The 17879-nt window shown below is 46.2% G+C and overlaps 1 protein-coding gene across 2 annotated transcripts in view; it reads right to left on the reverse strand.

Annotated features, from left to right (window-relative positions):
• Nucleotides 1-1537: 1537 nt before the first annotated feature.
• Nucleotides 1538-17879, reverse strand: part of SYDE2 (synapse defective Rho GTPase homolog 2) — a 32608-nt gene continuing 16266 nt past the window's right edge. For both annotated transcript variants that reach the window (XM_069981545.1, XM_069981544.1), the window contains exons 3-7: nt 14622-15715; nt 12306-12432; nt 6300-6481; nt 5830-6061; nt 1538-3312 (exon numbers count right to left, since the gene is read on the reverse strand). In XM_069981545.1, the coding sequence (XP_069837646.1) occupies nt 2846-3312; nt 5830-6061; nt 6300-6481; nt 12306-12432; nt 14622-15715 (2102 nt within the window). In that variant the 3' untranslated portion in view covers nt 1538-2845. The remainder of the gene's footprint in view (nt 3313-5829; nt 6062-6299; nt 6482-12305; nt 12433-14621; nt 15716-17879) is intronic.

A 17879-nucleotide genomic window follows, 5' to 3' on the forward strand; every position in this document is an offset into this window, starting at 1 on the left:
CAAAGTAGAAAATTCTTTTTGTTTTTTTTTCTTTTCTTCGTAAGAGCTGAAGCTTTCTACAAGTCAATGAGTTCACATTGTTTGGTGTAAACAATTACCAAAAATAAGTGGGATCCTGTAACGTGTCGTAAGCACAAGTAACAAGATGGAAAGCACTTCTATTGGGTTACAAAATGGCACTGGCTGCCGTAAAAAAGATTCTGTGTGTACACAAAAAATTGTCCAAAAAACATCTTCGGTACCTTCCTGTAGGGTTTTTCTCTCCCCCCCCACCCCCCACCCCACAACCCTCTGCTGATGTAGTGACTCTTCAGCTGTTGGGGTACTACAACTCCCAGCATGTACAGTCACTTGTACAGCAGTGCAGTTGTACCTACAGACGTCTGCCGCGGTTGTCTTGCTCCTATTAACCACTTTCCCAGATCATGACAGTAGCCAGTACTGTCAGAGCATGACCAGCAGCAGTATACACCCTCACAGTAGTGTATATACCTATATGCCCCACGAAGGCTGGGACTGTATACATTACCACTTGCAAGTATATGGAATTTCTTCATTCTAGCAGATCTCTGACCTTTTATATTTTGATGACTGCTAAATAGTCAGCACTAGTTCAGAAGGACCTGGAAATCATTGCACTACATACCTGTTACAAAAACCACTACTCCCAGTATTGTCCGGCTTGCTGGGAGTTGTAGTTTTTCAACAGCAAGGAGGCCACATGGTACCACTTAGATGCATGCTATTTGATAACCGGTGGCTGAAGAAGTTGGATACAGCCCATGTTTTCAAGGACTCCTTAGGGCTGCATTCAACTTCTTAAAGGGGTTATCCAGCGCTACAAAAACATGGCCACTTTTCTCCCTTTCTTGTCTCCAGTTCAGGTGTGGTTTGCAATTAAGCTCCATTTACTTTAATGGAACTGAGTTCCAAACCCCACCCAATCTGGAGACAAGAAAGGGGAAAAAAAGTGGCCATGTTTTTGTAGCGCTGGATAACCCCTTTAAGCCACTGGTATTTAAATGGCGAGCGATCCGGCATTTGAGCACTTAACTCTAGTACCACTTACGCTGCACTTGCCTGCAAACCATTGTCAGACTACAACCCCCACTATGCTACAGGCTGCAATGAACACTAACCTGGAATACTAGCCCTGGCCAATAAAAAACAGCCATGACTTCACTAAGAACCAAGTATTATCCGTCTCTTCAATAAAAAATAAGAAAAAAAGTCAGAAATCTTATAACTGGCACAAGGAGGAGCGAGCAAGGTCTAAGCGGAGGAGCACTGCACCTTTATAGTATTCACAATATGAAACAATTGTACAATATTATATTTAGATTCTTCTATGTACATTATATATAAAGTTATTAAATAGCCACTTGAATTATTTTGTCGTATATTAAGAGTTTCTCTATATATTTATATATATATTTATATATATATAACGCATCAATATTTCAGGTACCTTTAAAATATATGGGACTTCACTGACGTGATGGTAAAGGTTATATACACAGTATTATTGCATATAGTGTTGTTTTTTTTTTTGCATATTAAGTTACAGTATTTGTATCAGCAGATGGATGTGGTCAATGGGTTCAGTCTATGACTATGGGGACAGTGATAGAACACACTGAGCAGGTCATGATACGAGATCAGGGGAGGTCAAGCTGATAGCCAGTGGTCATCAGCGCAGGTGTCAAACTCACAGACGTCCAGTTGTTGCAAAACTACAAATCCTATTTGGCTGTCTAGGCATGATGGGACTTGTAGTTTTGCAACACCTTTTGACCCCCCCCCCCCTGATCTAAAGAATGAGATTGCTTGGGAGGGGGAGTATTAGATGGCCCAAAGCTCTCTGTAAGCAAGTGCTGATCGTGTAGATTGGCACTTGTGTACAGAGCCTATGATAAGCATCATGGAGGAATAGCTGTTTATGCCTATTGCTGCTGTCACTCGTTGTAATAACATTCTTTATTACATAGGAAGACGTGCGGCTCACGGGTTAAGACGAATGAGCGCCTGCCCATCTCTCAGCTGATCACTGGCCATATTAGACAGGGCGATGTTTGCCGAATAAGCCCTGTGTAATAGACCCTTGAGCTGAATACAGACCCAGAGTTGAACGGAGAGGTGGCTGCACCACCATTTACAACAGGTGTCTGACAGGACATGCCATAATTTAGGAGAGGTAAGGTGCTTAGCTCCAATCTGAAGCAAAACTACAGCCACAGTCTGTCAAGGCATGCTGGGAGTTGTAGTTGTGCAGCAGATGAAGAGCCACAGGTTGGGTCCACTGGTTCAAGGTGTGTGATGGGAAAAGCCTGCCCCCATAGTGATACCACCACATATCGCAGATACAGTCACAACCGTCCATCAATTTCTTAGGGCCGCTATGCAGACACCAGGCACTTGGGGGCTTCTGTTCCTTGAGGTTATCACATAATAAGCAGCGACTGATACTTTAGTGCTGCCATAGTTCATGTTAGGAGAAAAATATATATAATTTTCTGTATAAAAAAAAAAATATGTCTGTTCTGCTTCACCGGCAGACCAGCAGCCATGGCAGTAATATGTCAGAGCCGACCGTAGAGGGGACACAGATGAACCTGGTCGCGGGATCACTGAACCGGCGGCCATTATGTTTTCCTCTAAGAGGATACGTACCAAGAACAGTTTGTTTCCTGGAAATCCTGCCTTGTATACGGCAGGAAGAGCAGGAGAGCCGGCTGTGCTCCTGGGTGAGGTCTCACCAGACGGCCGTACACTAGTAGACCCTCACAGGGTTAAAAGAGAAGGATTCTTCTAATGAGAAGAGGATAACAATGGCGGGCAGGAACGCTTACATGGCGACGCTTATTTTTGTTTTGCTCAGTTCTCTCTCCAGGTTTCCTATCAAGGTGTCGATGCTCTCCTGCAGGTCGTGGAGGTTGACGTCTGCTTCCTCACATCCACCTTCTGTTATCAGGGCACAGAGCGAAAGTTCTTTGGCTTTTAGACGCAACTCTGTGCCCTCAGTCCGCACGGCGGTGGCGGCAGCGCCGTCCCTGGGGCCCTCGGAGGGGACGTCCGCATAGTCCGCCTCTTCTTTTGGCGTCATTAGATAGCTGCCCTGACAGCTGCTCCAGTCTCCAGCGTAGCGGTTGCTGGAGGGGCTGTCCAGACGGGCGGCTCTTGGCCGCAGCACCCCTGACATCTCTGAGCCGTTCAGATTCAGCATTTGTGGACGCGGCTTTTTCCTTCGCAGGCAGGACTGCAGCTCCGCCTGGACGTTACTTGGGGAAGCTTCTTTGGAAGGGTCATTCTTGACTGTAAAAAAGGAGAAAAAACACAAAAAGCAACATTAATGGACAAAGCAAAAAAGTTATTAGGCAAAACCCCAACCCTGGTCAGAAGGGTGAGCGATGAGTAACGCAGGCTGCACCACACTGGTATAGGACACATGCGGCCCACACGGATTAAGGCCCGGATTAAGTCAAGCCCCTGTTGGGTTAATGTCTTGGTTGGCATTGGGCACACTCGCCATCCTGCAGACTCACACCAGGTACACACCGAAGCCTTAGGCACAAGTTAATGGATTAAATATAACAGGGCCAGACAAACCCGGGACATCATGCAGACATGTTCCACTCCTTAATTCAGTGGCCAGTGCGGCATCCATAGATCTGGAAGCTTTCTAAGGCTATGTTCACACTACGTATATTTCAGTCAGTACATTTCAGTCAGTATTGCAACCAAAACCAGGAGTGGATTAAAAACACAGAAAGGCTCTGTTCACACAATGTTGAAATTAAGTGGATGGCCGCCATATAACAGTAAATAACGGCCATTATTTCAATATAACAGCCGTTGTTCTAAAATAACAGCAAATATTTGCCATTAAATGGCGGCCATCCACTCAATTTCAACATTGTGTGAACAGATCCTTTCTGTGTTTTTAATCCACTCCTGGTTTTGGTTGCAATACTGACTGAAATATACGTAGTGTGAACGCAGCCATAAGCTGCATTGCATAAATGCAAAACCGCATACACCGCAGCCACCATACGGACTTCAGAACTCCCGGCATCATCATTCATGATGATGACATCAGCTTCCAAACTACTTAAAGGGATATTCCATCCAAACATAACTTTTGATATGTTGCTGCCCATGCAGAGACTAACAACTCCTTCCATACTTGTTATCATCTATTCAGTGTCCTTCCCCCAGTTCTCAGCTGCTGTATGCTTAAGACACAAAAAAATCGCTATGCGAGTATTTCCCTCAGTCTCTCTCCTCCCCCCTCCCTTCTGAGAAAGCTGATGTAAACAAGTCCCTGGCAGGCTTTATCTGCAACATTTTAGCTTCTCTGAAATGCTGGGAGGGTTAATCGGAGGTCAAGTTGCGGAAGAACCCACTGCGATTATGCCTCCCACAATTACAAAGAAGCTATAATGTTGCAGATAAAGCCTGCCAGGGACTTGTTTACATTAGCCGTCTCAGAAGGGAGAGGGGAGGGGGAGAGAAAAAGCCACACACAGATTTTTGTGTCTTTAGCAGAAAGTATCAGCTCTGGAAGGAATTGTTAGTCTCACTATAGGCAGCAACATATGAAAAGTTATGTTTGAGTGGAATACCCCTTTAAATCTCAGCCGTGTCAGTACAGTAGCGCAAAGATTTTAACTATTTCAGAGCTCCTGGCATCATAATGAATGATGATGCCTGGAAGTTCTGAGGTCCGTTCCATAACCCATCATTCATACACCCCACGGAACATGAGAATGAGGCCTTACACCACGTACAGAAAGGGGCGAGTCTCTGGCACCACACACACCACACTCCCCGCCATGCAGGGGGCATCATCATTCAAGCTTTATGCCAAACCAAAACCTCACTCCAAACTCGGGCAATGATGTGTTACCTGGACCATAGCTGCTCATGGTTACACCGGTGTCACCTGCCTACGGCAAACACCAGAAACTGCTTATTCCATTGGCACACACATATTATATTCTTATCATACTGATAGCCCCCCGGTTGTCACCACCTGTGGGGGTCTTGGAGCTGGGCACAGCAGGACTGGCTCTTTTACCCAATTCTATATTAAACCAGGGAGTTAAATATAACCCACTCCTCATATAGGTCCAAACAATAGGAAAGATGAGAATCAATCATGGTGTATTCAGAGAAATCAGATTCCTACAACATTCATACCCCGACCCCAAATGAAGGACTTGAATGAGTATTTTCCCCACAAATCTTTCCACTGCTGTGAAGGTGTTCCCCTTTAAAGAGTACCTGTCATTATAAAATCACCTGACTGTTCATCAGAGATGTAAAAAAAAAAAAAAAAAAAAAAAAAAAAAAGTTACTGATGGCAGCAGGTCTCACTACTGAGACCCACTGTGATGCAAAGACACAGTCAGGTAATGTGTGGCGGCAGTGCAATCCACTCCCGGGCCGCTGGCTAATTTCAGTACATTCTGAAGTGTCAGAATTAGCGAGCGTCTGGGGAGGGGATCACACTGCCACCGTGCTCTCTCCCCGGCTGTAACTCCATATTGCAGCTGCCATCAATAACTTTCGACAACCCTAATGACATCACCCAATCACCTGACATGCCTAATGACATCACCCGATCAGCTGACATGCCTAATGACATCACCCGATCACCTGACATGCCTAATGACATCACCCGATCACCTGACATGCCTAATGACACGTCAAAAGTACTTTATGACAGGTACTCTTTAAGGACAGCTTACGTTGTGCGGTAGATCAGGCCTACCACCATGACGTCCCATTACGCAGTATAGAACATATAGGAGATGTATTTGCGCTTACCTGGCCACAGCTGCAGCAAGTAGTGCAGCACCTCAATGTGCTTCTTGAAGTCTAAGGCACTGGCCAGCTCCTCAGAGTCAATGAACACGCGGTTATTGTGATTAGACGTCTCTTGTCTTTGACTTAACAAGACGGGCCCGAAGCAGACGGCCAGGTTCTGGCAGGTCATCTTGTTCACTTCATGGTAGGAGGCAACGAGCTTTAGATGATCCAGCAGCATCTTCAGGGTCGCCTGGTGGGGAGAAGAACAAGAGTTATGTCAAGGATGACCCGGTTGTCAGACATTATAGTAACTTATCCAACATACAAAGTGGTGAGCGGGACACATGTGTATAGTCTGATTAAAGGGGTTATCCAGCGCTACAAACACATGGACACAGCTCCAGTCTTGTCTCCAGCTTGGGCGGGGTTTTGCTGCTCAGTTCCATTGAAGTGAATGGAGCTTAATGTCTGGGGGCTGCAGTTCTTACCCTTTCCACATCGGGCAGACAGTTCAGAAGCTCCACAGTGTGCTCCGAGTCTCGGGGATCATTCTCACAGCCGCTGCCGGACATCCTGAGGGGCTTCTCTGCCATGGCGTGCAGCACCGCCTCATACAGCTGCTTGGTGATCAGCGGAGACGGCAGCTCCCTCAGATAATCCTTCAAGACGCCTGCAAGGTGGGAGCAGAGAAAAAGTAAGAAAGGGGGAAAAGCAGCCATAACTTTATTAAACTCCATATAACTGTAAAAGTTCTGAAAGGAGGCAGGTCTCCTGCAATACCAGACACAGCCTCAAGGACCAGGGTGGCGCTGTTTCTACTCCTGGTGAACTGATTTCGGCCACAACATGAAAACGCATCAGACCTGCACCTCCATTATACATCCTGGATAAAATCTACTGCGCTGATCGCCAAGCTGTGCAAAACTACAACTCCCAGCATGCCCCGACAGCCTGCATTGTACAGATGGACGTATGACCCCCACGCGTCACAGATCTACAACTCCCAGCATGCACTGACTGTCCGGGCACATTGGGGGCTGTAGTTTTGCAACAGTTGGAAAGCAGCAGGCTGCTGATCACTGGTGCAGTACTGACAGGTTGGGGTGATGAGTGATCAGGGCAGATCTGTCCTTCGAGGGTTAATACGGAGGACCGAGGGGTCACTCCTGGCTGAGGGTAAAATTCCTCCATTGACCGCAATATGTTCCCATTGTCACGCCAGTCACTCGCAGGCCTCTGGAGTATTTGACACAAATATGTGAAAGCGAGAAATTCTTTGGCGTGTCGTGTTGTGACACGAGTGCCGAGACGAGACTCCAGTCATGCTTGACCTCCCCGTACAACGTGCTCCAACGATTGTCTCCTGTACTGGGAGCCTGGGCCCCGGGGTCTCATGAGGCAGCGCTCTGTGTCTCCTATGTGACCACCAGCAGGAATCTCATCCATCAGACATATCTATATCTGGTTATCGGTTAACTGGGCGCTCAGGAGCCCACGGGGCAACTACAAAGCGGGCAGCGGCCTGTGACCAGCCTCTCCGGATAACCATTTACAGCAATAGTAAAGCACAGAGCGCAGTCACAGAGGGACGCTGAACATTTATAGACACAGGGGACAGTCCGTAAACCAATATAGAAGCAGGGGGGACACTGACCAGGGGCTCGTAAAACATTTATAGATACTGGAGAGAAGGTTACAGGACCTGCTTATATAGATGACATGGGGTCTGACCACAGACAATGAGCACCGAGGGGGTGACAGCCGCCCAGGATCCAACACTAAAGACCTTTATATACTGGACAAAAACACTACAAAACAAGCCAAGTAACTATCCCAGCACATTGTGAGGCTGCATTATATCGTACTATATACTCCAGAGCTGTAATCACTAGTCTGCTGGTGGGGTCACTGTGTACATTACATTACTGATCCTGAGTTACATCCTGTATTATACCCCAGAGCTGCACTCACTATTCTGCTGCTTGTTATTGTCAGCATACTTAAAAGATGAGCTGATACACTGCAGAGTTATTTTCTCCATTTCTCCAGCAGAATAGTGAGTGCAGCTCTGGAGTATAATACAGGATGTAACTCAGGATCAGTAATGTAATGTATGTACACAGTGACCCCACCAGCAGAATAGTGAGTGCAGCTCTGGGGTATAATACAGATTCAGTAATGTAATGTATGTACACAGTGACCCCACCAGCAGAATAGTGAGTGCAGCTCCGGAGTATAAAACACAATATAACTCAGGATCAGTACAGGATCAGTAATGTAATGTATGTACACAGTGGCCCCACCAGCAGAATAGTGAGTGCAGCTCTGGAGTATAATACAGAATCAGTAATGTAATGTATGTAAACAGTGACCCCACCAGCAGAATAGTGAGTGCAGCTCTGGGGTATAATACAGGATGGAACTCAGGATCAGTAATGTAATGTATGTATACAGTGGCCTCACCAGCAGAATAGTTATGGAGTAACCCAGTATATGTGGTGTATGTAGATGTTCCCTGTAGACTATAATAGACTATTGTACAGCAGGTGCCGGCAGCTTTCTCCCCTCTCTCTCTGGACGCACGGGTGACCCTTGGCAGTGGGCAAAGACTGCAGGACATGGAGGCTGGGGGCAGGGTGTAACGCTCGGACGCTGGTAACACCTTTCTACCCCACATTGTCACTGAGAGCCGAGCGCATGTCACTTTTATTGCTAGAAGAAGAAAAGCGTGTGTGTGCCTGTGAGTGTGTGTGAGTGTGCCCGTGAGTGTGTGTGAGTGTGCCCGTGAGTGTGTGTGAGTGTGCCCGTGAGTGTGAGTGTGTGTGTGTGAGCGTCTGGGGTGACGGCTGCCAAGAAATATAATGACACACAGGAAGTGGATCCATAGCGGCCTCTGTATCTGTATGTGTCTCTGTTCTTATTCCGTGAGCTGGAGGTCCGATTGCCAAGCTAGAATTGCTAATCCCCAAAAGCATGACAGAAATACCATCTGTGTTTGCTGTATAACAAAGGGAGACTTGTTACTGTAGTGGATGTGGTCTGTGGAAAGTCATCCGCCAGAGACATGAAGGCTCGAAACAAGGATGTAACATATTAACCCTGTAGGCCAAGCGATCGGCTGGAGGCTGCGATATTATATTATATATATATATATATATATATATATATATATACTAATAGAGTATGTGCTATATTACCTGACCCCTATAACACCAGTACTAATGGGGTATGTGACCCCTATGCACCACTATAGAAGGGGGGATTTCCATCTCAGAGCAGAGATGGGGAACCCTCTGCCCTCCAGCCGTAACAAAACTACAATTCCCATCATGCCTGCACAGCCAAAGCCAAAATCATAATGGTGTGACCCATCCAGAAATGAATGCAGGGCCATGAAGGCAGACCAGGATAAGCAGATGCTGCCACACACACCTATTTAAAAAGAATCTTCAGTCTTCCAGTTCTTATCAGCTGCTGTATGTCCTGCAGAAAGTGGTGTATTCTCTCCAGTCTGACACAGTGCTCTCTGCTGCCACCTCTGTCCATGTCAGGAACTGTCCAGAGCAGCAGCAAATCCCCATAGAGAACCTCTCCTGCTCTGGACAGTTCCTGACATGGACAGAGGTGGCAGCAGAAAGCACTATGTCAGACTGGAAAGAATCCACCACTTCCTGCAGGACATACAGCAGCTGATAACTACTGGAAGACTGGAGATTTTTAAATAGAAAGTGATGGAGATTTGTAAATTACTTCCGACACAATTTTTTTTAATGGAGTACTCCTTTAAAGGGGTTATCCAGCGCTACAAAAACATGGCCACTTTTCCCCCTACTGTTGTCTCCAGTTCAGGTCTGGTTTGCAATTAAGCTCCATTTACTTCAATGGAACACAGTTTCAAAACCCTATCCAATCTGGAGACAACAGTAGGGGGAGAGTGGCCATGTTTTTGTAGCGCTGGATAATCCCTTTAAAGGGGTTTCGCCAATTGGAAAAAATTTATCCATAGCACGTGCCACTCTCAAGATCGAGGACTACTTGCAGTGCTCAGAGGTGATAGGGAAGCCTTACATTGACGTTCATTGGAGTCTCAGCCATGGAAGACACAGAATTGATGTTCACGGTACCATGTTCTACTCCAGAGATGGGGGAACCTTCTGCCCTCCAGCTGCTGCAAAACTAATTGTGCGAGCATGGTGAGAATTGTAGTTTCGCAACAGCTGGAGGGCGGGTGGTGATCCCTGTATGTTTATATATCTAAATAAAAAATATATAAATAATTTTATATATTATATTGTGTATGTACTATATTGTGTATATTAATATATATATATATATATATATATATATATATACATACACACACACACACACACACACACACACACACACACACACACACACACACACATATACACACACACATACACACTTCTCAGGTTGCCTTTTTATTTACAGGATAATAAATAAAGCGAGGATCGCCATCTTGTCGCCGGACGCGGCGGTTTCCACCAGGCGGCAGGAAATTCTCCCCGCTGACTTTGTGGTGAAGCCTACGGGGAAGGTAAAGTCCTGGAGCCAAATAAAACAGTAATTACTTTCCTCGGTGAACAATACAAAGTGTCATTCTTCCATTTTTCCCCTGTTCCTCCTCTGGTGACTTTTGCCTTGTTAATCCCTCCACAAAGGGAATATTGTAGGAACAGGGGGATGCCCTTTGCCCCCGGCTAATCCTCCTGCTAGCTAGCTGTTAAATTAGCTCTGTTCCAGGTCTGGCGTTATTTTTTCTAGATTTAAGCTGCTCGGACCCTCACTGCCAGGACGCCGCCGCCGCTGCATTCTCTTCCGCGCAAAATAAATTTAGACAGCAAGCAAAAAGCGCCATCCACTTCATTAATTCCTCATTTTTCCGGGGCAGTGAACTGTTAAGTGTATGACATGCTTTACTTGGAATCAAATTCACATGGGTGAAGACAGACATGATGCAACGGCAGAACTATGAGAGCCCCTCATCTAACCGGCAGGAGAGCCGACCAATGGCCTATACACAGGGAACACACAGCCCAAAATACAGGATCAGACCAGGACTAGACAAAACAGGGGGCGCTAGAGAGCCCCCGAGCCTAGGCTCATACACAGGGCAGAGCGAGAAGCCCCTGGAGGTATAATACCTATCACACGTCTACACAACCCGGTGCTAAAGGGGTCAATTACAACATTTTCAAGAAAGGGTTCAAGACCCCCATTGTCAGTGCAGCTAAAGACGACAACTACAGAGACAGGAGGGGTCCTAAGGTCAGAAGGTGAGAGGTCTTGGAGCAAGCGATGAAATCCTTATGGATCCTGAGTTACATCCTGTATTATACCCCAGAGCTGCACTCACTATTCTGCTGGTGGGGTCACTGTGTACACACATTACATTATTGATCCTGAGTTACATCCTTTATTATACTCCAAGAGCTGTACTCACTTTTCTGCTGGTGGGGTCACTGTGTATATACATTACTGATCCTGAGTTACATCCTGTATTAAACTCCAGAGCTGCAATCACTATTCTGCTGGTGAGGTCACTGTGTACATACATTACTGATCCTGAGTTACATCCTGTATTAAACTCTAGAGCTGCAATCACTATTCTGCTGGTGGGGTCACTGTGTACACACATTACATTATTGATCCTGAGTTACATCCTTTATTATACTCCAAGAGCTGCACTCACTATTCTGCTGGTGGAGTCACTGTGTACATACATTACTGATCCTGTACTGATCCCGAGTTACATCCTGTATTATACCTCAGAGCTGTACTCACTTTTCTGCTGGTGGGGTCACTGTGTACATACATTACATTACTGATCCTGAGTTACATCCTGTATTATACCTCAGAGCTGCACTCACTATTCTGCTGGTGGGGTCACTGTGTATATACATTACTGATCCTGAGTTACATCCTGTATTAAACTCCAGAGCTGCAATCACTATTCTGCTGGTGAGGTCACTGTGTACATACATTACATTACTGATCCTGAGTTACATCCTGTATTATACTCCAGAGCTGCACTCCCTATTCTGCTGGTGGAGTCACTGTGTACATACATTACTGATCCTGTACTGATCCTGAGTTACATCCTGTATTATACCTCAGAGCTGTACTCACTATTCTGCTGGTGAGGTCACTGTGTACATACATTACTGATCCTGAGATACATCTTGTATTATACTCCAGAGCTGCACTCCCTATTCTGCTGGTGGGGTCACTGTGTACATACATTACATTACTGATCCTGAGTTACATCCTGTATTATACTCCAGAGCTGCACTCACTATTCTGCTGGGGTAGTCTCTCTGTAGTGTTCACTGACAGATCAAAACTTATGAAACATCCCTGTGACATGTCAGATGTCTTTGCTTTATGACAAGCTTGCTTTAACATGACAGTCAGGGCATGCTGGGAGTTGTAGTGTTACGCTGGAGAGCCCTGTCTGGATGGTCTCCTACCTGTAATGACGTTGATATCAGGGTAGTCGTTCTCACACAGTCCCACAGCTTTACTATCCCTCTCAAAGGCTTCGCGCAGTTCTTTCTTCACAGCGGCTGATCCGCACAGTCTGTAGAGACCGACCACCTGCAGAATGGAGAGACTGGTTACTATACACGATATGACGACATACATCACACTGACGCATAAAGCTATTTATACTGGGAGTTGTAGTTATGAAACAGTAGGAGGACCGAAGGTTTCCTATCCTTCCTCCACCATCTTGGCCCATCCAATATCAACCAATGGGAACGCAGATCTCCAACGAGAACCGGAAAACCTGGTAACATAACTTAACTCATAACTTTTTTCAGACATTTCTGGATGCAAACTCTACAAGATGTCTAAAAAAACATCCCATTTAAAGGGGTTGTTCCAAAAAAAAAAAAAAAAAAAATATGTCTTTCAAATCAACGTATTAAAAATATTCAAATCTTCCAGTACTTATAAGCTGCTGTATGTCCTGCAGGAAGTGGTGTATTTTCTCCAGTCTGCCACCTCTGTCCATGTCAGGAACTGTCCAGAGCAGCAGAAAACCTCTCCTGCTCTCAAAACTGGAAAGAATACACCACTTCCTGCAGGACATACAGCAGCTGATAAGTACTGGAAGACTGGATAATTTTTTTTTATAGAAGTTAATTACAAATCTCTGGCACCAATTGTTTTGAAAGAATTTTTTATTGGGTGAACTTCCCCTTTAAGCCCACTTTTACTTAAAGGATCCAGACGGCTGATTTGTAACAGGGTTGTATCCAAGCAATCCAGTATTTGTGCCAAAACCTTCCCAGTATTTAAACAGACTTTGCACCTTAAACAGCCGAGGCGGGTCCTGTAGTAGCACCCCCCGCCGTGAGGCCGACATCTGCCATCAACATGTGCAAACATCTATATACAAGGACACCTGGCAGGTGCTAAATCAGAGACCATCAATGTTATCCTGAGTAAACAGCATGGAGTGCAGTGTGCTGCGGCGGCGGGCGCTGAGAGATAGGCCGCCGCGGTGCGGATTATACAGGGAGGCGTTTATGCGTTGGCTCTGCTCACATCTGCGTGGGATGGTGGGAGACTCCGCCATATGTAATGTGTGCAGACGTCCCGGGGGCATTAGATCACTCCCATACTATGGAATAGCCAGGGTCTATGGGTTGGCCAGATTGGGACTGACCATACACAACAATACTAGTGGGGTGTGTGGGCATCTAATACAGTGTTACAGGGTTCTTCGGCTGTTGGAAACTACAACTCCCAGCAACCTTTAGCTGTCCAGGCACGGTGGCTGATGTAGTTTTGCAACACATGTTGGGGAATATTGATCTAGTATGTAGAGAGGCCTAGCGACAAGGAAGGGGTATAAGGATCGAGTATGGTGGGTTTCAATTGCATGATTCTTTTTGCCCTTGCAAAGATAAGCGGCCACCAGAGTTGTCTGTCAGCAGCTTACCCACCTTTATCTCCATAAAAACTATGTGCCCAATGTATGGGGGGGTGAAATTGGGCAAGACAACTGACGGCTAAATGAAGTGTTTGGCCAGCGTGGGGGGATCCCGCAGAGACACTAGTCTGTTTTCAAAAGTAGGGATCCCCATTAGGAAATACTCACTAAAGTTAGTGGTTTAAAGGGATTATGAAGGATTAAAAACATAGGGGTGGCCTGTTTCCAGATTCTCAGTTTGCGAGTGGCATTGAAATTCGGTTTAAAGGGATAGTCTGGGAGAACACACACAGAAACAAGGAAGGAAGGGTGAACATAATCAAGTTGTACTTATCTGTCCCTGTACCCCCGCTCCGCTCATGGTCATCTGCTGGTCTCCCATAGCTCCAGCTTTCTGTCACTACACACCCTCGGGCCCAATGGGCGGGACATCGCTGCAGCCACCGATTGGCTGAGCGGGGCTGTGACATCACAAGATCTGGAGATGCAGGAGACCAGCAGATGACCGTGAGCAGTGATGCTGCCGGCACACTGGGTTTGCCCAGACTATCCCTTTAAACGAATAGACAGAAGTGTATGTATAGAACCTATCACCCCTCCCCCTTCCCTGTATCCATCCCCTCCTTGGTTGAACTTGATGGACATGTGTCTTTTTTCAACCGTATTAACTATGTAACTATGTAATACCACATACAACCTGAGGACAGGGGTGGTGCTCTTTTTGGAAAACAAAACCAGCTAAGATTTTCTGGATAACCCCTCCTGTACCACTTAGATGGTGTAACCCGACCTCCTTATAGTGGCCCAGCAGGCATCACACGCAGCCATGAATAGAAGACGTTACCTGGCAGCCTCGCTTCTCTATTTCCATGATACATTTGTCCATAAGAAGCGGGACCATCAGTCCGGAATTTTCCTTCTCAACAACTTGACGTGCGTCAACCCCGAATATGATGGGTTCCCGATCCACTCCAAGCCGGTCTGCAGAGTTCTCCCATTGCTCCATGAGGCTCAGCTTGACGTAGATTAACCCCCGGGGCTCCAGTTTTACCGCCAGCTGATGAGTCTTTGTTACCCTAAAAAGCGCCGGCAGGATGACGGTCCCGTGGCAGCAAACCCTGTTCTTCTTCGGGGTCGGGTCCCAACTGAACACGACAAGTTTTAAGTGCTGGGCGTTCTCCAGCTCGATATTAAAAGTGTGATCCATGTCTAGAAAGGAAGTCCTGCAGGTCAGCAACGCCGTCCGCGCTTTATTCACAGAGTCCACCTGAATGGCGCAAAACACATCCTTGGAGTCTATTCTGGGCGGCTTTAGGTCCTCCGCCCCGTAGAAGTGAACGCTCATCAGTCCCGAGACGTACTGGAAACACTTTGGTTGATCGGAGAAGCTGTAATGGCGAAAGGCGTCAATGTCCAAATCCGACTTAGCGTTATTGGCCGATAGCGGCTCCTTCCCCTTGGCGGGTCGACTCTCCGCTCCGTGTTTACCTGACTTGGCGATAAGTTCTGGGGAGTCCCCGTCGCTGAGGTAACCCCCCTTACTGGAAGACTTGGAAGTGGCCGAGCTCTTCTTCTTGTAGCTGTGCTGGGAGGAGACGCTGCTGTCCAGGTGATAGCGGCTGATCACGTTCCGGCTGGCGGCAGCTGCTGCCTGTCTGGAGGAGGAGGATAGGGAAGCGGGGTTTCCCACTTCCTGGAAGTTTCCTTTAGAGGCGGAAGACGGATGGTCGGAGTTGGAGTGACTCCACGACGTTCCTTTCACGCTGAGCTTTCTGCTGAGCTCCGGCAATTTTTTCATTTTCATCGACAATTTGCGTACGGTGCGGGGAGACTTGATTTTATCCGGAAGAGACCAATTGATGCTTCCGCCTTTCTTCACGGGGTTGGGACTACAAGGAGGGGAGAAGTCAGATGACACCGGAGAAATAACCTTCAGCCCTAAGGAGAAAAATATATATATATTAGTCTATGAGAAATCTTTGCCTAATCGTTCTATACGATACATTATTCTAACCCCTTTAAAGGGGAACTCCAAAGAGGGGAAAGAAAAAAAAAAAACAATCACATCAACTGGTGTCAGAAAGTTATATAAATTTGTAATTTACTTATATATATATATATATATATATATATATATATATATATATATATAAAAAATCTCCAGTCTTCCAGTACTTATCAGCTGCTGTATGTCCTGCAGGAAGTGGTGTATTCTCTCCAGTCTGCTGCCTCCTCTGTCCAAATCCCCATAGAAAACCTCTCCTCCTCTGGACAGTTCCTGACATGGACAGAGGTGGCAGCAAAGAGCACTGTGTCAGACTGGAGAGCACTGGATACACCACTTACTGCAGGGCATACAGCAGCTGATAAGTACTGAAAGACTTGGGATTTTTTAAATAGAAGACATTTAAAAATCTGTATATCAGCTGATTTTAAACCTTTTTCTCGTCTGGAGCGCCCCTTTAAGACACAACCGTTCTTTGGACATTGCATTCTCCGTTCTTAGACTACAAACCAAGGGTCACATGTACAATAGGCTGCAGCTGCGCTTATCCCTCCAACATCATTTAATGCAATTTCAAAATGTCGACTTTCCCTTTAATTTAGAGACAAAAATTTACACCAGAACAATCCATCCCCGAGCTGGGGAGTTTTACCCCGTGATTCGGCTATAAATAGTCCGGTGTGATGGTCCGCATCTTATCATGAGAGACTTAAGAGGTTTCCAGGAAGAATTCTAAGAGGAACGCTCTCCAGGGCAGGGAACATGCTGTGCAATAACAACCCATGGAGTGTCGGCTGCAGGACAAGAACCACGGCTGGAAATAATCCGCCACAACTCCAGGAATGCACTATAGATTCCAGCAGGATGTTATTCAGTGGATTCCTATGGAAGCCAGTGGACACTCAATATGGCTGCCTGTGTTTACTTCTACGAAAAAACTCTACAGTCTTCCAGTACTTATCAGCTGCTGTATGTCCTGCAGGAAGTGGTGTATTCTCTCCAGTCTGACACAGTGCTCTCTGCTGCCACCTCTGTCCATATCAGGAACTGTCCAGAGCATGAGAGGTTTTCTATGGGGATTTGCAGCAGTTCTGGACAGTTCCTGACATGGACAGAGGTGGCAGCAGAGAGCACTGTGTCAGACTGGAGAGAATACACAGCTTCCTGCAGAACATGCAGCAGCTGATATGTACTGGAAGACTGGTGGTTTTTTAACAGAAGTTAATTACAAATCTCCGGCACTTTCCGGGACCAGTTAATTTGGGGGAAAAAAAAAAAAAGGTTAACAACACCTTTAAAAGGGAGGAAAAGTTGGCTATTCTGGCCTTCATTCATAAGATGGAGCTAAAATCAGGTGAACTTTTGCAACTGCAATAACAAAATCGGTGACCCCATGTCTTTTGTTAAGGAAAGGCATCATGGGAGATTTCATCAAATGAATTGTGTGACTACTCATATATCAAGGCTAGGTTCACACTGTGTTTAAAAGGGGATTATCCAGGATTATGAGAAAGAAAAAAAAAAAAAAAAAGCCATTTTTTTCCCAAAAACAGCACCACCTCTGTCCTCAGGTTGTGTGTGGTATTACAATCCAACTCCATTCACTCCAATGGAAAGGAGTTGAGAAACACCACACCCAAACTGAGGACAAGAGGGGCGATGTTTCTAGAGGAAAATCAGCCATGTTCTTCTAATTCTGGTTAACCAGGAGACACAGAGGAGGAAAGTATGTCTGTTACCTCCATCCTCGGTGCCGCTCCGAGGGAGTTAGTCATTTGCTCCATGGTCCAGTAAGAGCAGTAGGAGCACTGCTCACCCCCATAACCAGGATCCAGCCCCCCCCCCCCCCCCCCGACCGGTCGGCTCCTTTCTAATAACGAATGGAGTGTGCCAGCCGGAACAGGGCTCCTAACGCTCTTACTGGACCGTACAGCAAACAACTATCCGCACCGGAACAGCGCTGAGGAGGAAGGTAAGAGCACATGTGCCGGATGTGTTTTTCTTCTTTTTCTGCTGTTCTTGGAAAATCTGCGGATCTGACCCTGGATTCAGGATTATAAGTTTGAGCTGATTTCCATTGGTATACTATACACCAAG

The sequence above is a fragment of the Dendropsophus ebraccatus genome, chromosome 8, assembly GCF_027789765.1.
Source record: "Dendropsophus ebraccatus isolate aDenEbr1 chromosome 8, aDenEbr1.pat, whole genome shotgun sequence".
NCBI classification, from domain to species: Eukaryota; Metazoa; Chordata; class Amphibia; order Anura; family Hylidae; genus Dendropsophus; species Dendropsophus ebraccatus.